This window comes from Chrysochloris asiatica, unplaced genomic scaffold (assembly GCF_000296735.1).
Source record: "Chrysochloris asiatica unplaced genomic scaffold, ChrAsi1.0 scaffold00038, whole genome shotgun sequence".
NCBI lineage: Eukaryota > Metazoa > Chordata > Mammalia > Afrosoricida > Chrysochloridae > Chrysochloris > Chrysochloris asiatica.
In genome coordinates this window covers 12,932,088-12,955,195 of record NW_006408556.1, presented here as the reverse complement: position 1 = coordinate 12,955,195, position 23,108 = coordinate 12,932,088, and the positions used below count along the sequence as shown (strand labels likewise).

At 41.6% G+C, this 23,108-nt stretch overlaps 1 protein-coding gene across 1 annotated transcript in view; it reads left to right on the top strand.

Moving 5' to 3' along the window:
• MED20 (mediator complex subunit 20) overlaps window positions 1-513 on the top strand; it is a 17,560-nt gene extending 17,047 nt beyond the window's left edge. Inside the window, exon 4 of the mRNA XM_006860452.1 lies at window positions 298-513. Within this exon, the coding sequence (XP_006860514.1) occupies window positions 298-513 (216 nt within the window). The remainder of the gene's footprint in view (window positions 1-297) is intronic.
• Window positions 514-23,108: the final 22,595 nt, after the last annotated feature.

The following is a 23,108-nucleotide window of genomic DNA, read 5'->3' as shown; positions in this document are numbered from 1 at the left end:
AGGGGAAGATGGGGCTGGTGACTTTGGGTAGGGGAAGATGGGGCTGGTGACTGGGTAGGGGAAGATGGGACTGGTGACTTTGGGTAGGGGAAGATGGGGCAGGTGACATTGGGTAGGGGAAGATGGGGCAGGTGACATTGGGTAGGGGAAGATGGGGCTGGTGGCTTTGGGTAGGGGAAGATGGGGCTGATGGCTTTGGGTAGGGGAAGATGGGGCTGGTGGCAGGAGGTGTGAGAGAAGCAGGAGACCTCACCCTTGCTCTCACTTGCCCATAATCTTGGTTCCTTTGTCCCCCAGGTGGAGTATGGCCCCTGTGTGGTAGCCAGTGACTGCTGGAGCCTGCTGCTCGAGTTTCTACAGAATTTTCTAGGCAGCCACACGCCTGGAGCTCCCACAGTGTTTGCGAATAGACATGACGCTGTGTATAGTCCAGCAGATACCATGGTCCAGTACATGGAACTCTTCAACAAGATCCGCAAGCAACAGCAGGTGCCGGTGGCTGGGATTCGTTAGCAACTGGCAGCTGCCTGTCTGAGCTGTCATCAGGGGGTGCCACAGGAGGAGCAGGTGCTACACCTTCAGGGCTTTGGGGACCTGGAACGCAGGGTAGCCGTGGAGGCTTCTCTCTTTCCTCCAGTTACCAGTTATGGTGTTTGTTCTGGGACTCTTTTTCCCTACCCTCACACACAGTCCCCTGACAGCTCTCACCCCAAGCCTTTCTGGATTTGCCTTGTCCTGGAGAACAGTTACTACAAAGCATGGCAAAGCTTGGACATTTTCCACTTTATGGGATAAGGCGGGACACGGGTGTCTCTGCCTATGTTGGTGGGGAAAGTGGTCTGTATCACCAACTATTGAGAATTTGGCTTCAGCTACCCCTCTCCCTAAGTGGACAGGCTGCATTTTGTGTTTAGACTGTGCTATAGTAAAAACCTCTGTTTACTCAAAAGATACACTGGAGTGCTGTCCTGGAGATGGGATTGAAGGGAGAACTTATTTGAAGACTGTAAATTTTGGATCTGTTTGACATTTCTGTAGCATTGCCTGAGTCGTTTGAACTCTTTTTCTGACATCTTTTCATTCTGTTGTGAATTATTCTAAGCCATGGCTAAGCTGCTGGGACAGAGAACCAGAAGCACACCTCAGCGTGTGCATAGGCAGATGATCCAGAGCAGATTTAACCATCCAGGGTCATCAGGAAATCAGGTTCCTACTGTCTTAGTACCTAACCTCTCGGGTACTGTCCTTATCCACAGGTGAAAGCAGACTCCTCGGCTCTGTGTCTGTATTCCAGTGAGGGAAAAACAGTTTCTTCTTCAAAGGATATGACTTGGAGCTGCACAAATCATTATTGCCAGCCACTCTTTGCTGAAAGGGATGCTGGAAAACATAGCCTCTTACCTGGGTGGTTGTGTGCCCAGTTAAAACTCAGGGGATCTGTGACTAAAGGAGAAAGGGTACTATTGATGGTGGGGCAGTCATTGACTTCTGCTACCTGGAACTCAGTGGATGTAACTAGGAATGCTCTTGCCTTATTTTATAGTCAATGCCCTGTAACAGGCATTTGATGATAAATTAAATTGAAGTAAGGACTGATTCCAGAACCACTTCCAATTTAGCTAGATTAGTCATACTAGGAAGTTGATTCCACACCCCCCCCCCAAGTCTCAGCCCTCTGTATCCCTCAAAGCCAGCATTGACATTGAAGCCTTTCTGTTTCTTACGCACACAGACCTTAGGATAGATGTCAGATGCTGACACACACACATCATGCTTCCTGGTTTCCAAAGACCACATTGCCTTCCCACTCCACTTCTACATACAGAAAAGAGATGCTTAGTCAGAGGTGGTCTTTAGAGGTCCATTAAGGTATATACTGTAGTGTTTTCATCTGTAGTTAACCCCACAAAAACAGAAATAAGAAAACTGCTAGGGTCCTGCCTATATAAACCACCTTGGTGGGCAGCTTTGTCAGAGCCACACAGAAATCTGCCAGCCTTGATTGTTGGAGTTGTGCAGTATGGTAGCACTCCTGTAGTTTATTGTGCGATAGTCAGGCTCTGGCTCCTAGCAAGCTCCTGCAGAAAGAAGAGGGTGGCGTCCAGACCAGACTTCAGATCTAGGACTAATGGCTACCATCATGCCCAAGTGTCTCTTGGTACGTGCCAGGTGATTTCAGTTAGAATGTGGGATATCTTTTATATTAGAACTTGTGTCTTATTTTAATGTATTAGAGAGTAAATATAACTGGCATTTTACACCTGAGGATGAGGGTAAGAAATGCTGTTTGACCAGGTGTCCAGTCCAATTTTTGTACCCATTGATGATTTCTGCTCTATGTTTTCCTATCTCCCCAGTGCTATTCTGATTCTCTGTATCCCTGGTCCCATGGTGCCCCCCGCTTGCTTTCATTGGATCTTGAACCCAAGCAGGAAACTTAAGTTCCAGGAAATCAGATTACAGCCCCCCCCCCCCCCCCCCCCCCACACACACACAGTTATTTACTGGTGTCACTGCTTCACTGAAGGAATTACTTAGAAAATGAGTACTCCTCCCGCCAACCTAGGTGTGAAGTATTCATTCCTGGGACTTCAGAGTGAGGCAACTCCAAATCCTGGAGGGTAAGTGGAGTAGTTAGAAATTGCCACTTAAGCATGTCCTCCAGGTAGCAAAAGTTGATATTCTTAGCTATACAAATATATAGAAAGTCAAAGGACTGGATAGTTTTGCGGACATTTGCAGTAGCTACAGAACCAGGCAGGACTGATGTGTGACCTTTGTTTCTAAACCAAATACTGCTTTTCCTTCACCAGTCTCTCTTTATCTGTTGCTGTCTAGGTGCCTTAATCTGTGGGCCCTGGTCACTGTTTCCATGTGGAATGGTTTAACCAGTTGTATCACAAGTTTGGTCCTTTGGGGTTTGGTGTCTTTGTCCCTTAAGCAAGCAATCACTCTTGGAGGTGGGCTGACTCAATGACAGTTTCTGTTATTGTGTAGAGCATTCCCAAATCAGTCTTGGGTTAGAAAGGACCCAAAGGCCACCTAGTTTGACCTTCAGTACTCAGTCTCTTATAAACTCTTCCTACAAAGAGGCTCTGCAACTTTGGCTTGGTTTTATCTGGGGAAGTCCTTTTCTTGTGTATGCAGTCTTTTCTCACTAACCGTGGGACAAAAGTCAAAACAAAAATTTATTTGTTCTTACTCAGATTGTGGAGACTGCTTATATGAGGCAGCTCCAGAAAGTTTGCGGAAAAATGGAATGAGATGATGATGGAATTTTTCCACGACCTTTTTGAAGCCCTCTTGTAGTGTTGTGCCTATTGAAGGAGTTTATTGTCAGTTCATTACGGAGGATGACAAGACTATAACTCTAAAACAGGCTGCTTAACCTGTAAGGTATAGACTACGTAGTTGAGTTTGAGAGGGCTGGGATGCCCTGAAACTGGACTTGGAAGTTTGTGAATATATGGTTTCTTGGGAATAGGATTTATAAGTCTAAGAAGACATCTCCAAAAGGAGAATGGGGCCTGAAGGAGAAACAGCAGCAAAAGTTAACCATGTTGGAAGTATGTCCAATTGGCCTCTGGTGAACTAGACATTCTTCTGCCTTTTAGACACTATACCTAGGTCCCTATCCAGGGGATTTCCCCCCTTCAGTCAGTTTCTGGGAAGATGGGCCATGTTCATGCCCTTATCTTTCCTACAAGTTTCCCTACCTCCTTTTCTCTCCACACACACACACCCTTTTAGACGTTGTTGTTAAGTGCCGTCAAGTCAATTCCGACCCATAGTGACGCTATATAGAGTTTCTGAGGAGATGCTGGTGAACTTGAACCACCGACCTTGCAGTTCAAACGACTTTGCAGTCTGATGCATTACTCCATAGCGCCAGACATGGATAGTATTAAATACATATGAAGCAATGTGCCTCCAGTAGTTATGTTTCCATTCTGACACATTCCATGGGATCTGAAAATTATTCTTTTATAATGGAATTTGGCATAATGAGTATATTTTCATAATGAAGCGATTTATGAGAAATAGTTAATTGCCTCTGTTGTAAAATTAGCAAGTAAAAAAATAATTCTTGGGATCATTAGGGGAAAGTACCTAATTCTCTTGCATTCTTTTCCCCCCCAATACACCCTTGTCGTCCCCCCACCCCTGCCCCCAATATAGATAGCATTATTATTGTTAGGCACCATCGGTTGGTTTTGACTCATAGTGACCGGGTGCAGAATGAAATACCAAAAGCATGTTGTCCTTTCCCAGGGACTGGCCCCTCCTGATAACATATCTGAAGTATGAGAGATGAAGGCTTGCCATTCTGGTTGTACTTTTAGTACAGATTTGTTTTTTCTTCTGGCAGTCCATGGCACTTTGAGTATTCTCCAACACCATAATTCAAATGCATTGAGTCTTCTACAGTTTTCCTTTTCCATTGTCAAACTTTCACATCCCTGTATAGTGGTCTTTATTATGTGCTTTAGAGATGTTTCATCTCATAGTGACCCTGTGTGGTGTTTCTGAGGAGAAACTACTGGGTTTGCATATGGGCAATCGAAAGTCCGTGGCTTGGGTCAGGCATATCTTAATTCTCAAAGTGACATCTTTGCTCTTTAAAACTTTAAAGAGATATTTTGCAGCACATTTGCCTAATACAATACATTATTTGATTTCTTGACTGCTGCTACCATGAATGTTGATTGTGGAACCAACAAAATAAATAAAATCTTTGTGACAATTTTAATCTTTTCTCCATTATCCAGTTGTGAGGATTTTCATTTTCTTTATATTTAGGTACAATCCAAACTGAAGGCTTTGACCATCACTTATCTGTCAATTTGTCATACTGTGGTGGCTTGGGTATTGCTGTGATGCTGGAAGCTATGCCACCGGTATTACCAGCAGGGTCACCCATGATGGGCAGGTTTCAGCAGACCTTCTAGACTAAGAGACTAGGAAGGAATGGAGGCCCGCTTCTGAATGGTTAGTCACTGAAAACTTTATGAATAGCTGTGGAACCAGATAGCATAGATCAGTTTTTAAGGTGGACTCCTGGTGTGACACTGTAGGATTGGCACTGGATTGCAAACTACAAGGTCGGCAGTTCAAACCCACCAGCTGCTCCTTTACAGGGCCATTATGTGTCGGAACTGACTCTACAATACTTAATAACATCAACATTCTTAAGGTTACTATGAATGCTACTGAATATTCTTTGGAAGCTTTTTAAAGGAGAGAATTTAAGGACTTCATTTATAGAGTTTAGATTATCCCAGAGGTAGATGTTACAAGTGGAAATGCTTTGTTGTGAAAGGCAAGGTTGGAGATGTGGCAGTGCCAGGTGTTTTGAGGCAGCCTGCTAGAGGGGCTTTAGGAGACCAGGTGGGTGGTGGCCACAGCACTGACCTGATTTGATAGTAACTTCAGTCAGGATGACCTCTCTGTGTCTTATCTGTAAAGTGGGAATAACGTTACCTACCTTGTAGCACTGAGACCAAAAAAAATTTGGTTGTAAAAGCACTGGTAGGCAAGGAGACGCCATCTCTGTTTTTGTGTCTTTTTAATGATGCTGAATGTACTTGATTTGTTTTTTCTAAAATGTTTAAGATGGGAATTTATGGGGTCATTGCAGCTTTGTGGCAGGTTAAAAGTCTTGCCTAGTAAAAAGAATGTCTTTGTAATAGAAAATAAGCAGTGCAGAGAGAGTATTTGTTATATAGGTGTATTTTGTTTTATAACTTAAATGTTAGAATACATTTCAATACTTATTCATAGTGTTGAAATTTCATGTGTTCTCCTATAACTTAAATGAAAAGAGGCTGCCAATTAAAAAAAATAAGGTAGAAATGACTGTCTTTTATTGGTAAGAAGACTACCCCTGTATCTCCCCTCATCCCCAAACTTTAGTCATACCTGCCTCTGAATTTTTTTTTTTATTCACTACAATATATGATTGCACTTTTAACCAGTTGTGTTCTTTAAAGAAAGTTCAGTGTTTCTGATTCTATTTTAAATTATCCATTGATGAAAAAAAATCTAAACTTTAAACTCAAACTACTAATAAAATCTTTTCTTAGCCATCACATAGCCTCTTCATATTTGACCTAAAATAAAATAGCCTTCTTAATTCTGTCTGTCTTTGGCTAATACATGGTTCTCAAACTGTTTTGTCTCAGGATCTCTCGATGCCCTTAAAAAGTATTGGGAACTCCAAAGAGCTTTTTACTATTCAGGTTATAACTATTGACAGTTGTCATCTTATTAAAACTAAAATTTGTTTTTAGAAAATTAAAGGTAGCAGATGTATTACTATTACTATATCAATATAAAATACTTCCAATGAAAAATAAGTTTCTTAATACAAAAAAATTAGAGTGGTATTGTTCTTTTTTGCAAATACTTGAATATCTGGCTGAAGAGAACATAGCTGGAGTCTTATAGTTGCTTTTGCTTTCAATCTGTGGCAACATGTTTTGGTTGGAGAATACGAAGAAAAATCCAACCTCACACAGATGTACTTGGGAAGAGGAAGAAGTAAATTAATCTTTTAGATCATTGTGGATAATTCTCCTTTGATATATGTACAAATTCCACTCAAGGTTAGCTGCAGTGTTTTTGTCTCAAAAGTACTGTATTTTATATTGACATTCATTGGTGTGTCTTACACTTTAGATGGATCTTTTACTCATACATTATTTTGTGGCACCATACACTAGTTTGGAAAATACTGTGTATCTTCTAAATGTTGACACATTTCATTATACACTATCAAAAAATCACACTGGGTAATATCTCTAGCAGTCTCACTAAAAAAGAATTGGGAAGCTGTCATACTCAGCAGTGGATACAAGTTTTCAGAAACTTCATTTTTACTTCAAAGCTTGGATTTTTTTCTTTCTGAACAGTGCTGTCAGGCTCACTTTGTTTATTTTCAAGAAATTACCAAATACCCATGACCGAATACATGAGCTGTTAGCCGTTCTTTCATGTAAAAATGGTGTTCCATGAGAAAAGCAGCTAGTTCAACTTGAAAACTTAAAACAATGCAATGCTTTTCCTCACGACAACCATTATACTTAAATAAGGTGCAAAAATGTTTAATACATACTCATACTTCCATTTCATCACACAGAATACTATTTAAAAGATTTTTACCCAAGGCTAATGTTTAACATAAACCCAGTGATTTTTAGTGCTTCATCAAAGTCTTTCCTAAGTGAAACAGGTATTAATTTTGTATCGTGAATAGGTGGCTGTGAAGCATACCATGACCACTAGTATAGTTTGGTGCCACTGCCTGGATATGTTTGTTTGCATCATCAATGCAAATGCCATCCTGGTGACAAAGGCAAATGATGTCTTAGTATTATTGTAAACTTAATTTTGCTATTAGTTGCTACCATGAAGGGTTTCAGGGACTGTCTGGGGGTTCACAGTCCACACTTTGAGAGACACTGCTTTAATTAATACATGCTACTCCAATTGGAAGGAGCTCTGGTAGCATAGTGGTTACAAATCGGGTTGTGAACCTCAAGGTTATCAGCTGTTCTGCGGGAGAAATATGAGGCTTTCTGCTCCCATAAAGATTTATAGCCTCGGAAGCCCTGTACAGGGTTGCTATGGGTTGCAACCGATAACAACATAACATAACAACAACCGATAACACATAACAACAACAACTCCAATTGGAGTCCTGGTGTGGCGCTGTGGGCTAATACGTCAGACTGCAAATCTACAAGGTTAGTGGTTCAAGCTCACCAGCTGCTCCTTGGAAACTCTCTATACAGTGTTGCTATGGGTTGGAATTGATGACAACAACTCCAATTGGATTCTGTGTGTGGTTCCCCACTTTCATCCCCAGTTGCTATTCAGAGCACACCTTTCATCAGAAGTCTTAAGTGATTCCAAATTCCATCACTCAACAAAAGTACTATTTTAGTGTCAGGCACAGAAGAAATCATAAATTTATTCTCCAATGATTTTCATGGGGAACTGGAGTGAAAACAGTTACAATAAAGAGAATTATTCAAAGAAATACTCATCTGTGGATCAAACTTTGAGCTCTTGAACTATATGACAAATTTTGACCCAAAAGCGGATTTTCAGATTCTCTCCATCAAACTTCTTCGCTATGTCCAAGTTTAATTAAATCCTCTCACCTACCCAAGCACTGTACTTCCATGTTTACACATTTAACTTACTGTTTGTTGACTTTTGTGCTTCTTGATTTCCTATTTACAGGGCATAGTCTTGAGACACTGTAGCTGAGCATGCATTTTTCTTGTTTCATTTACTTGTCTGTATATTTAAATCTCAGCTTTTCCTTGCCTTAGCCACGTATTGGGTGATGTAACAGTGTTGATACATCCTTCTCCCCGCAAGTCCTGTCAGAGCAGTGCACCCAGGAGGCAAATCTGGAAGGGAAACCTTTTCTAAAGAAACAGCGGCTGCTCTGTTTCCCGCTGGTCTCCAGCCCCGTTCCAGTAAGAGTCTAAAGGCCATTACCAACTCTTACCTAGTTTATTTCCCAAGCCCCCACAAACTTCTTCAGTTTTCCTTGGGATTTCCACCAAACCGCTAAGCCGGCCTGGATCATCAGTGGCAAAAGCCAGACACGTGCTCACCCGCTTGGGAGCCAATCAATAGTAACTTTTGCCAACGCTTGCCTCTGGAAACCCCAGGGTTCGGAGGCTGCTGTTTTTGGAACTACACAATTAAAAAAACAGTCTTTACAGAACAAAACAAAAACAGACGGAATAGTGAGAATGCTCTACCCGCCCTCTCAGTGTAGAGATGTTAGAGTGCTCTAAAGAGAGTGCGGTAAATCCGCAACATTTCAGACTGTTCCCCAGGATGAAATGCTGAGAAGGGGGCGGAGATGGGCTCGGAAAATTCTCTGGCCCTTTAAGGAGGAGGGACAGACCCAAGACTCTGTACCTTTAAGAGTCTCTTTGTCTGGAAACCTCCTTATTTACCCTCCTGTGCTTCAACCAAACTTCGGCCAGCGATTCACAAAGCCCCTCTACGCCGCCGCCCCTTACGCTAGGCTCAAATCGGCCGCCGGTTTGTGGTTGACCCTAAACTTTGCGCCCGAGGCGCGAAACCTCGGAGAGGCTGTCTAGTGCCGGGGTCGCGGCCCAGTGCTGCGCCGTTGGCGCAATGCGGGGCTGGAGGGGCGGGGCTGCAGCACGCGGGCCAATAGGCAGTCGGTGGGCGGGGCCGTGTTCGGTTGTCTCGCGCCCTGGTGACAGCTCGCGCGTGCTGATGATGGCGGTAAATAGAAGGGGGCCGGGGAGGGGGTGGAGGAGGTAGGGAAGCGGTAAAGGGGGTAGCTCCAGGGGGTGGGGGGGGACGGGGGTTGGGGAGGCAACGGCGGCCAGGGGAACCCATTCCAAGACTCGGAGGCGGGGACAGGAGTCTCCGGCACACTAGCCCTTCCCTTTAAAGAAGCAAAATCCACACACACCGGGTGAGGGGCGACAAAGGCGGCGCGCGCCTCGCGGGCGGGAGTAGCGGCGGCAGGGGGCGGGACCGCGGTGCCGGCGGGCTGGGGGCGCCCGGGGCGGGGGCCGGCGGAAGGCGAGAGCCGGGAGACGGGGAGCGCGGGCGCTTAATTTTGGCGGGGTGGACGACGACTGGGTGTAGGGGAAAAGCCTTGAGGGGAGAGGAAAAGGGAGGCTTAGGGGCAGCTGGGGGGGGGACCAGGCTAAGAATGAAATGAGGAGGATTTAGGGGAGAAAGGGTTAGGAGCCAGGGAGAGGAGGAGTGAGAAAAAGCCCACCAAGGAGGTATGGGAGGGAGGCAAAAGCTTGGGTGAGTGGTAAGGAAGCTGGGCAGGGATTGAGGTTAGCTAGACCTAGGCTGGGGAAGAGGGGACCTAGGGTTAGGGTAAGAACAGGGGCTTGAAGAGGAAAGCTTTGTAGGGGATGGTACTGGGGTGGGAGGGACTAGGGTAAGAGTTGTAAGTGGAAGACTAGGAGGGGCAGAGCTGGGGTAACAGTTGTGAGAAGGGGAGAGAGAGAGAGTGATTAAGAGCCATACGTGACAAGGGTGTGAACTAGTGCAGAGCGAGATGAGCTGAAGGACTAGGACCAGCAGTGGGGTGGGAACTGCTGGCGTTTTCTAAGAAAGGTATGGGTTAGTGGGTGGGCAGTGGATGTAAATTCTGGAAAGTGAGGGACGGTGGATCAGACACTAGTTTAGAACCTGGTGGAGCCAGGAATAAGAGCACAGATGAAGGGATGAAAGGAAATTGCAATGAAAGATGGGACATTAATAGGAAGATTTGGGGACCAGAAAAGCTGAGAGGAGAACAGTATAAGGGTGTCAGAGGTGACGGCCATCTGGCATAAGTGTAACTGGGAATTATGTTAATTGAAGAGGTTCAGCGAGATCCCAGGTAAAAACAGTGAGGTGAAGAAGAGACTGGGCTAAAAGCAGACAGTGAGAAACAAGGAAGAGATGGACCACAGTATTTAAAGGATGAGGTGGAGAGTAAGGGAAGGGAAAAGGGTTAAGGGAAGCTTGGGGAATTCTGATGGTTTAGAACTAGGATAGCCAGTTGAGTGGGGATCAAATGTGCATATTGTGGGTGTGGATGGGTCAGGGCCCAAACCCTGTGGTATAGCATCTAGTGTAGGAAACGTTTGGTGCAGAAGAGGAGAAACCATGGTGAGTGAAAAGGGACCTAGAGATAGGGGTGAACACTAAAAAGTAAGGGTGGACGGTGGGTGGGTGGGATGTGAGAAAGCAATTCTTTATTGAAAAGAGACCTGTGTGTTGAAACTGTGAGTCCTTTTGTCCCTAAAAGTAGGAAATTCCAGAAACCTCTTTCACTCTTAAAGGAATCTTTAGTCTCCTTTCACCTTTCATTGCTGTTAATTAGAGTTTCTGGGCCAGTTTGAAAAGATGAGGCCCATTTTGGTTTGATTTTTTTCTTGTGATAATGATAAAGCTTCAACTCTGGGTGCTGGAAAAACCTGCACATTGGACTTATGATATAGGAAAATGGGTTGTGTGTATTTAGTGTGGTTGTGACAATGTTGGTGTGGTAGCAGTGTTGTTCCTGACAAGAGCTGGGCAGAGTGTTTTATCCACAGTATTTTCATTTTCAATGGAGAGCTGTGGTTGGGATGGGGAAAGATGAGAGTCTTTTTGTTTCGGCTAATCAATCAGATTTCTGCTTAATTAAGTTTTCAGTGGCTGGAGAATATTGAGAAATCATTTTAAAGAAAGGTGGCTAGGGAAGTTTATTGGGGAAGAGAATTCAGTCAGAGCTGAGAGGGCTTTGAGTTCTTCAGCAGCCTTTTAGCTTTGTGTGGGACTTTTCCTGAAGCAATAAATAACACCCATTTAACAAAATGAAATCAAAAAGGAGAGAATTTTATTTTAGGATTTTAGAGTGGTGGACTTGTCTTTCATATTAAATAATGTTTTGTGTCCTGGTAATGAGTAATTTTTAGTATTAAAAAAACTCTTAAAGATAAAATTGCAAGCTAGTGCCTTGGACAGCTCCACTGCCCCTCCTGTTTTGTTTGTGATTGAGAATAAAGATCATATTAGTATTAATTTTGTCAGCTTTTGATTTTTAAAATACTTTCAGAAATTAAAAAGTAGATAGAAATTTGGTTTTTACTCTGAAGCGTTTGCATTCTTAGCTAAATTGCTAAGAATGTGGAAGATTATTTGCTTTACATTTGATGGTGTCAAAAGATAGCATGTAATTTACTTAGGAAAAATGTAAACTCTTCTTGAGAATCTTATTGTTGTTAGGAATCATTGAGTCAATTCTGACTAGCAGCAACCCTCTAGAACACAGAACTGCTCTAGAAAGTTTCCTAGGCCTTTACAGGAGCAGATCGCCAGGACTTTTCTCCCTCAGAACTGTTGGGTGAGTTTGAACCACTGACCTTCTGGTTAGCAGCCAAGTGCTTTATCCACTGTGTCACCAGTTATCCTTTGGGAATCTTCTTGTTGTTAAGTGTCATTGAGTCACCTCTGACTCTTAGCGACCATAGGATTTCTGAGGAGCAGTTAATAGGTTTGAACTGCCAACCTTGTAGGTAACAGTCCAGTACTTATCCTACAGTGCCATACCAGGACTCCAGCCAGGAGACTCTTGGGTGGGGTTATTTTATTAGTGTACATCCAGCTATACAATATAGGTTTGTTTTTGCTTTTTTCAAAGTTGTATAAATTTTAATTACCACTGCTTTATGGTAATTATAATAAAAATTAAGTGCAGGGCATTTATAAGAGCAAAGATGAGATTTTGATATATAGATATTAGGAACATTGGTTATTCACATATGTAAATAATTTAGAATCTTAAATCTTTCTGGATTCGGTTGCTACCTATGTAATTGGTGTAGCATATAGTTTATGGTTTGTTTTCTGAATTCCATTAAGCAGGTCTTCAACATGGTGATTAGATTGATTTAGCAATGTAACAGAAAAGTTTTAAAAATTACTATATTACTAAGTTTCTAGAGGATTAGGCTGAAAATTGTAAACTTCCCAAAGAGTAACTGTTGGGATGAAGTACTAGTTTTCATGAGGTGTGTGTGCATATTCCCTTCTTTTGTAGTTGAGCTTGGTCTGGGAGTAGTAAATTGTGCTCCGGATATGGTGTTGCCACCTTTCTAATGTAATGGTTTTATTCTTGGTATCACTATATAATTTATCTTAGACATTTGATATTGATAAAGAAGCAAATATAAATAAGGTTGATCTAGAGAGTCCATTCGAGCCGTGCCATTTGTATGCCACCATGGTGTGTTAAACCGCAGACTTCTCGTTGTGAATAGTTGATGTTTCTGAAACTACCTGAAAAATGATAATCTTTTGGTTCAAATAATGATACATCAAGTAGGATTTTGCCTAATATTACTTTATTTTGATTATGTTTTTTTCTTTGCTAAGCATACTGAAAATGTTGTATTAGTTTATATTTTCAGATTTGAATGAATAGGTGGTATATAATTAAATGTTTTTCTGGTTAATTGTAGATTCTTTGGATGGGAAGAGATCGTGAAAGGACCTCTAGCTTAACCTGCAACTTCAGGCAATATCCTACTTAAATCATCCCAGGTAGATAAAAATTTATTTTGTGTTCATAAATCATAAGAGGTAATGTGACATCTTTTGTAGGCCATCTTTTCCAGTGTTTAATTATTTTATACCAGGAGAGTTTGTGTTCAATCTAGCCAGCGTAATCTTACTGCTATAGTTTTAAGGAGCTCTGGTAGTGTAGCAGTTACGAATCGGTCTGCGAACCGCAAGGTCAGCAGTTCGAAGCTACCAGCTGCTCTGTGGGAGAAAGATGAGGCTTTCTGCTCCCGTAAAGATTTACAGCCTCGGAAACCCTGTTCAGGGTCACTATGGGTCAGAACCGACTCGACGGCACTTAACAACAACAACATAGTTGTATTTGTTTCCTCATCTCATTCTCCATTTTTGTTGTGAAATACTGTTTTTTTTATAGTATTTATAAAACCAGCCTCTCATATGGGAGAGTAGTAGTGCCATATGATAAGCACTAGACTGCAAATCATAACAAGATTTGTGATTAAGCTCACCAGCCACTTCACGGGAGAAAAATGAGGCTTTCTGCTCCTGCAAATATTTAAAAGGCTCTGAAACTCCGTACAGGGTTGCTATGAGTCAGAACTGACATCACGGGACTCCCTCATAAAATTAATAATAGTAGCTGATGGAGTCCTGGAGTGTTACAAATGGTTAAGACTCTTAGCTATCAACCAAATGTTAGATGTTCCAGTGCCTTGGAAGAAAGGCCTGGCAATCTGTTTCTGAAATAGTAGCCATAGAAGACTCCATGGACCACAGTTCTACTCTAATATACATGGTGTTACCTTGAGTCCAAAATGACTAAACAGCTACTGGTACTGGTAATCCATGTATAGTGCTTTTTTACAAAACACTTTTATAAGGGTTTTATAAATCGTATCTCATTTATGTCTTAGAGTAATCCTGAAGGGCAGGCACTCTGATCAGTCCCGTTTTACATGTGATAAAGAGAGACTCCTTGAGATTAAATGATTTACCTAAGGTTATACTCAGACAGTTTGATAGTGAATTATCTTTTAGACAAAAAATGACACTTTTTGTCAAGTAGCAGTGCCGTCATACATTCTATCTTTATTTTGGTTGTATGTGATGTAGAATTATACAAATTGTGGGATTGAGATTTGAACCTAAGCAGTTTGTGGGCAGAATATGTCCTCTGACTCACTATGCTTAATTATAATCTCCACTTTCTTACCAAGTTAGCCCTCCTTGTGCTAATCTCCAGATTTTAATTTCTTAAAAGATCTTGTTTACTGTTTCTTAAATTATCCTTGTGGTTCTGTCATTAACCTTTTCTCAGTTGCTTTCTAAATGGGGAACCTGGGACATATAATGGTTATGTATAATGCAAAGGTTACATTATGGTTCTTACATACTCTTATTTTTTTAAAAGTAGGATTAATATTAAAATATTAACTAATTTTTTTATAATAAAAATTATTCCAAAATTGTATTTATAATACAAAGCTAATAAAAATCAGTCAGATTTTTTTATTGTGTTTTCAATAAAAGCACACAGCAAATTATGCTCTCATTTGACAATATCTATACAAATTGTTCAGTGACTTAGTTATTTCCTGCAGTGAGTCAACATGTTCTTTAATTGTATTCTAGTTGTTCCGTTTCCAGTGCTCTAGTTTCCCTGCCCCTTTAGCTTCTCATCTTTGCTTTAGAGTGATTGTTGAGCTTTTCTAGTGGAGCACTGTACTCATGGGTAAAATCCTCTATTTTGTGTGCCAATCTGTAATTTCACTAAAAGGTAGGTAACCTCAAGGGATAGATTCGGTTCAAGGTTTAATGAGTTACTTGGGGCGTTCTCTAGTTTTAACTAGTGTAGTAAGTCTGGTTTTTTGGTTTTTTTTTAATTTGAGATCTCTTCCACATTTTCCTCTCATTCTTGCAGGGTTCATTTCTTGTAGCCCTGATCAGAATGGTCAGTAGTGGTAGCTGGGCACTATCTAGTTCTTCTGGTCAAAACCAGTTTTTAAAATGCCTTACTACATTGCAGACTAATTATTACCTTTTATAGCTAGAAAAAGACCCTGGACTTAGCATTTAACAGAATGGGTTTATAGTTGAGGAAACACATGGAACTCATATTTCAGTGTGACTATTCATAAGCAAAATCTGTTTAGATTTCTTGCTGGGTTTTTCACTATCTTCTTTTTGAATGTACCTGTGTAAACAATATACTAGTTTATTTGTTGGTGTTAAGTGCTGTTGAGTTGGTTCCAACTCATAGCGACCCTGCCAAGGGTTTCTGAGGGAGTGGATGGTGGGCTGAGGAGCTAGTATATTTAACCATGCTTTAATTTGGCTAAATAACAAAAGGATCTGCTCATTTTTTTAAATGTCCAACAATTACTGTTTACATAGTGTCCAGTATGAACTAAGTATTTAAGTGTTTGAAATTCGAAACAATCCTATGAGGGAGCTTGTGTTGTTAGTATTGTGGTTTTCGGTGAATTTTTACTTCATTATAATTTGTCAAACTTGTAGAATAGTTACAGAAATGGTACAAGGAACTCCTGTATGCCCTTACTCAGATTCACCCACTGTTTTCATCTCGCTCCTTTACCTCATCCTCCTCTCTTGCTTAAGTATTTTTTACAACAGGAAATTTGAAGAAAATACATATAAAATATAAAGACTTTGATTTTAAAAGAAAAGAGGAGACTGTTTTGAGTGTGCTGGAAGCTGGTGTGTGAAGCATAGGAATCTCAAGATAGGATGTAAGTGAATTCTGTGGTGACGGTCAGCTGTTGCCAGTACATTCTGAAGGAAGTTCTCTCACCTTTGAAGGACTCCATTGTAGGCCCCTCCCTCATCTGCAAGAACCTCCTTAGCCCCTAGCGTGGCACACTCACACACAAGGTTGGGTGTTCAGGACTGGCTCCCTACTGATGACGTATGGGTGATTGTGATGCAGAGAAGCAGGACCCAGGGGACCGTCCCTTCAACACCATGATCAGGAAAGAACTATGAAGGTGAAATGCGCATTTTGACAATCTTAGTAGAGTCTCATAGATACAATGACTGCAACATTGTATTCAAACATAGAAATTGTTGTGGGAGGTGTTTTGTTATGAGTTGCAACTGACTTTATGGCATCTAATAACAACATGTAGTTTCAAGGAGCCAGAAAAGATCAAAGTGCAAAATAAACTGCTTTAACTACATCCATTTAGACTAATTCAAACAGATTTGTTTTATCTTCGCATTCTAATAGAATAAAACCTGATGCCATTTCTGACTTACAGCCGGCATCTAGGATACAGTGGAACTGCCCTGTAGGGTTTCTGAGGCTGTGACTCTTTATGGAAGCAGACTATCTCCTCTGTTTCCTGTAGAGCAGCTGAATGCATGACCACTGAGCCCCAGGGCCCCTCAACATTTCATTGTTGTTGTGGTTAAGTGCCCCCAAAAGTAAACATAAATTTGGGAGTCTTTTTGGTGATCATATTAGGAGATGTAATGGATTGACTTGTGTCCTCCCAAAATGTGTATCAACTAGGCTAGGCCATGATTCCTAGTATTGTGTGGTTGTCCTCTTTTGTAACCTCTGCCTGTGGTTAATGAAGCAGTAGTAGGTTATTTTAAGAGGATTACGCTGTTTGTTATGCTAATGAGATAGTGTTAGGATGGGATGCATCACCCTTAAGTCACCACCCTTATTAAGGTTGTATCTCAGATGGCTGTAAAGGGATGTCCCTGGGGTAGACCTGCCTTACCTTTTATCTTGTAATAGAAAAAAGAAGAGAGAAGATAACAGAGTGGGAGGGATCTCAGTTCTACCGAGAAAGAAGAGCCAGGAGCAGAACATGTCCTTTAGATCTTGCGCTGAGAACCTTAAAGACCCAGGGGGAAATAAATGCCAAGACACACGGAGATCTCTAAGGAACGTTGGGCCCCCAGATGTTGAAAGGTGACAAGGACCTTTCCCCGGAACCAGCACAGACAAAAAGCCTTCCCTTAGAGAAGGTACCCTAAATTCAACATTCTAGCCCCAAACTGTGAGAGAATAAATTTCTGTTAAAGCCATCCACTTGGGGTATTTTTATTACAGCTCTAAATAACTAAGACAAGTCATGGTATGGCACTATGGAATAAAGCATTGGACCTCAAGGTTAGTTTGAACCACAAGCTCAGTGGTTCAAACTCACCAGCTGTTCCTTCCTTGGAAACCCTATGCAAGGTTGCTATGGGTCGGAACTGACAACAACAGATAACTAAGGTGGAAGATTTCCCTGTTTAATGGAATCCCACCACCACCTTTTAGTAATCTTTATTGAAAATGATAAGCCTGTTCATTTGATAAATGAGAATGAAGCAGAATGAGGCCTGTCCAATTTGAGTGAAAGGAATATTAACTATATATTCTGACAAATATAGCTTTCTTTTTCTTTGCTCTCTTTCTTTAAGCGGACATCAGAGCTATGAAATATAGTTCTTAATTAAAGCTGATTGTAATAATTAAAAACACTTCAGTTTCATAAGGCTGTGAAAATTACGAATTATTTGCAAAGCATTCTTTCCAGCTATGCATTATTGTTTCTGAGACTTGGGCAGTTTTTAAACACTATAACACTGCTTCCTTTCCATTTACATGTTAATAGAAATCTGGAAAGTAAGGTGCTCTTCTGAAATGTTCAGGGTTGTTTTTGTTATGTGTCAAGTTGTAAACAGCATTCTGTGACAGGTATTTTCTCTCTTTGTCTTCCATTGAGCTAATTAGTAATTTACACTCTAGTAGCATCTCTTCCAGCCTCACTGTGTGAAAATGCCTGCTACTCTCTGCCTTCCTTACAGCCAGGGTTGGCAAATGATTGGGGGCAGATGTTGGTTAGCACATGAGAAGGATCAGGGATAAAATGCATTTTTTGTGTTGTGGTTTTATAAACGTACTGGCTTTTCTATACATCTCCTGTCCCCTCCCCGCAAATTCAAATAGGAGTGTTATGACCGCATGCAATCCAGAGCTACTGCCCTTGATTCCATTTTTGATGGGTATCTATTCTGCCCCCACCCCCACCTCAATGTTGTGAGATTTGGGGAGGATTAGCAAGGCAGTCTGGCAGAGTTTAGCGCTGAGGAAGCTAGCTCTCCCTGCCCGCATCAGAATACAGAGGTTCTTGTCATTGTCGTTAGAACACACTGAGGCTCCTCTTGCTGGGCTAGTTGTGTAAGGGATGGGAGGGCAGCATTGTTGCCATTGCATTAGGTAGATGCTTTTATAAGGCACTCATCTTCTTCCATAGGAAGGATTGGCCTTCCCTTGGCATCAGCTTTTTTAAAATGCAGCAGTGAGTGACCAAAATACAATTTATAGCATGGTTTTAGCACTTGGTCACATCATTTGCTCTGCACTTTCCTACCACCTGCTTGCTGTATGTCCTTTCAGTCTCTGGGATGAGAACAAAGATGTGTTGTCTCAGTCAGGTACTCTGTTCCCTCGGATGGACCAGAAGGTATATTCAAGTAGCAAGCACTTTTGACTTGGAATAAATCTTAAGGATTGTTTTATTTTATAAAGAATATAAATTTTAGCTGAAAATTAAAGGGTAGAGAGGGGTTTATTTATCAGTTGTGAGCCAAAACCCTCTAGAAGACCAGATATTTTGTGATACTTCCTTCTGCAGTGAATATGCTAAAACTAATTTATCTGGATAATAAGGTCAAAGTCCCTGTTGAAGCTAATTAGATTCTCTCTGACAAAATTATTACCTGGAGGTGGCCAGAAAGAAAACCAGGTAAGAAAATATGTGAATAGCTCCATTCTGCCATCATTGCTAATAGCAAAGTAATTGTAATGCCCTGGACTGTAAAGTCAGGTTGAATCACATGGTCGGCAGTTCAGGCTCACCAGCCCCTCCTTGGAAAACCTATATAGGATTGCATTGGGTTTGAACCAACTGTTGTTGTTGCTAAGTGCCGTCGAGTCGGTTCCAACCCATAGCGACCCTGTATAGGGTTTCCGGGGCTGTAAATCTTTACGGGAGCAGAAAGCCTCATCTTTCTCCCGCGGAGCAGCTGGTAGTTTCAAACTGCTGACCTTGTGGTTCACAGCCCAATTTGTAACCACTACGCTACAACTAGACGGCACTTAATAACAACAATAACAAGATCTTCTCAGAAGATCAGTATTCGTGAAGAGAGTTCATTTCATTTATGTAAGCATGCCTAGAGCATGGGGTGCTGCACTAAATGTATGTGTTTATATACCATATACCAGAAAGCCTAGAACATCCCAGATGGATGGGCAGTACTACCAATTCTCTTTCTCTCCTCTCTATTTTCTAATAAAACCATTGATGTATCAGGTGTGCCATTACAGTGGATGCTTATATCTAGATATTCAGCATACTCTAAGGAGCCCTGGTAGCACCGCAGTTAAGCTCTCAGCTCTGTGATACCTTGAATTTGCTTAATATTGCTTTCCTATCCAACATCTTAAGGAACTCCGATAGCGTAGTGGTTATGAATTGGGCTGCTACCCTCAGAGTCAGCAGTTCCAAACTACCAGCTGTTCTGCCGGAGAAGAGGAGGCTTTCTGCTCCCATAAAGATTTACAGCCGTAGAAACTCTGTACCAGGTCGCTATGAGTCAGAACCAACTCCACGGCTTACCACCACCATCCAACATTTTGTTGTTGTTGTTAAGTGCCATCGAGTCAGTTCTGACCCATAGCAAACCTGTATAGGCTTTCCTAAGAGTGACTGGTGAACTTGAACTGCTGACCTTGCAGTTCAAACTGACTTTGCAGTTCTGTGCATTAACCCACAGCACCACATCAGGACTCTTAACATATTAATTCCCACCAAATGATTGGGTGGAAACATGCAAATAGGGTGTACAGGACTCTATTGCTGGAATTGGTTAGTTTGCCCATCACACTAGGCTTACAAGGAGCCATCTTAGAAGCAGAAACAGACGATCCCAGGACTATCAGGAAAGAAGAGCATGAGCAGATCATGAGATCCCTACCAGTAAAAGTGGTGACAGCAGAGGCCACAGCAGAGGCGGCCGCATGAAGAGATAGAGCTTCTAGATAGAGTGTGCTTCTAGGTCCATGGACCAAGTAAAGTTGACTTCCTTCAGTCTGGAGGCTGACTTGCAGAATGTGCCCTTTGGGCATTTACAGATTGGCTAAATGAGTTTTGTAACACTTAGCAAAGCTGGGCAGAGGCTGAGGGGGCACATGGCTAAGAAGCTGAAGAGAAGAGTGAGGTGTGCCTGCCGTATAGTAGAGAAGTGGTGTTACTGATTGGACAGCTGCTGCGTCCTGAGTTGTTTCTGATCCTGAATTGTACCCTGTTCTCCTCCCTAATAAACTCCTTAATCATGACTATTGTTATGAGTTCTGTGTGGCCATTGCAATGGGTTATCAAAACCACATGTGAAGCAGAGAGTGCTGTGGGCAGGATGGTTGGTGTCAGAACAGGGTAAAGAAGGTTGTAGGGTGGAGACCTATGCTTCATAGAAATCTGCTTGGGCTGTTTATTTATTTATTTTTAAAATGTTGTATTGTGAATTATGTGATAGTTTACATGGGAGAACATTAGTTTTACATTCATCCTATCGTTTATTATTTCATTGCCTTGGGCTGGTTTTGAGTTTGATTTTCTTTCCCCTTGTGAAGCCAGAGGAAGTCAGACATGGATCCCATATAGTTTTTTTGCAGATGGCTAACCAAAAGATTGGAGGTTTGAATCCATCTAGCGTCTCCAGGGGAGAAAGAACTTAGTGATCTGCTACTGTAAAGACTGTTGCTAAGTGCTGTTGAGTCTGTTCCAGTTTATAGCAACTCTGGGTTTTCAAGGGGTGCCTGGTGGGTTTGAACCACCAACCTTGTGGTTAGCGATCCTGTGCTTATTCTACAGTGCCATACCAGGATTCCTCTAGAAAACTATAGGGCAGTTCTACTCTGTCACATGTGGTTGCTATGAGTTGGAATCCATGGTACCTAATAGTAACAACAATGTTGTTGCTCTAAAAGAGGTCAAAGGTAAGATTAATAACCTTGTAGTTAGCAGTCCAGTTCTTATCTTACAGCGCTACACCAGGACTCCTATTTTAAGCCTTGTTTGTTGTTGCTGTTGAATCAGTTCCGACTCATAGCAACCCTGTATAAGGTTTCCAAGGAGTGGGAGGTGGGTTTGAACTGCCATCCTTGTGGTTCAAGCTGACCTTGCTGTCCAGTGCATTGTCCTGCAGTGCCACACTAGGACTGACCAATCCCTACTAGGATTCCATACACCTTAATTGTATGGTTCCACCCTCTCAAGGGTTCCATGCACCTTATTTGCATTTTTAGCAATCTGTCTGATCCTCTTGTTGATCCTCAAGCACCTTATTTATATAATTCCACCCTGTTACTGTGTGGGAGATGCAGGACAATGCATGGCTACAAGGACCGTATTAATAATTCACTGCACTACAGCAAATAAAGAGAAGAAAGTACATATAAGATGGTGGAATTAAATATATTCTTTCAAAAGTAATGAAGTTTCGTAAGTGTATGAACTTGAAAACAGTGTTTTTTGAAGAGATCAGACTTATTTGTGGTTGATATCATATTATGGTGTTACTAGCACTTAGTAACACCATAATATGATATCAACCACAAATAAGTCTGATCTCTTCAAAAAACACTCTGTCAGTATCAAGTCAGTTCTGACTCATAGTGACCCTGTATAGGGTTTCTGAGGCTTTAAATCTCCTCTGAGCAAAAAGCCTCATCTTTCTCAAGTGGAGCAGTTGGTGGGCTTGAACCTTGGATCTTGAGGTTCCCGCCATTGTTATTTGTTGTTGTTGCTGTTGTTAAGTGCTGTTGAGTCATTCTGACTCATAGCGACCCTGTATGGGATTTTCTAGGAGCAACTGGTAACCTTGATCTTCCAATGTTGCAGTTCAAATGACCTTGCATTATGCTGTGCTACATTCTGAATTTGATTAGACATTACCATTCTCCTCAGTTATACTGCTAATGTCCTTCTTGAATATTTTTTCTCTATAATCAATTCAGCTTAGTCTATAATTAATAAATTTAAATGTATTTTAGCCATAAACTTGATGACTCTAATTAGCTCTGGTAGCGTAGTGGTTACGAATTGGGCTGCGAGCCTTAAGGTCAGCGGTTCGAAACTACCAGCTGCACCGCGGGAGAAAGATGAGGCTTTCTACTCCCGTAAAGATTTACACCCTCGGAAACCCTATACAGGGTCGCTATGGGTCGGAACCGACTCGATGGCACATAACAACAACAACAACAACACAGTAAAAATATAATGACCACTTTTTGCCTATTAGATTGACAAAGGTAAACAATATTAATGATAGCCAGAACTAGATGAAAGGAGCTCTGGTAGCATAGTAGTTACACGAGTTGGACTGCTCACCTCAAGGCCAGTAGTTCAAAGCTACCAGCTGTTCCATGGGAGAGAGATGAGACTTTCTGTTCCCATAAAGATTTACAGCTTCGGAAACCCTATACAGGGTTGCTATGAGTCGGAGCCAACTCCACGGCACGACACACCACCACCACCACCACCACCAGTACTAGGTGAGGATGTCAGGAAGTTGGAACTCTTGTAAACTGATGGTGAGAACGTGAGGTTTTTGGGGGTGGAAATTTTTCAATGCTTATCAAAATTAAGAAGTACGTACCCTATGATCTAGGAATTCCACTTCTAGGAATTTTGTCTTACAGATATATTCATACACTTGCATGAAAAATATGAATAAAAACTATTCCACATAGTACTTTTTATTTTAGCAAAATAAAACAACCTGTTGTCTGTAATGACGGTCAGTCTGGTCCTGGTTAAATGATGTATGATGGATCTGCACAGTGCAATATCAGCTGTTGAACATGCACTTGATTTCTATTTGCTAAGGTGGAAAGATGTCCATTAAGTTAAAAAAAAGTCATAGAACAAAATAAACACCCACAAACTCAACCACATTATATTTCTACTTTTATAAAATATAAGGACTGGGGTTGGGGTGTTCCCTTT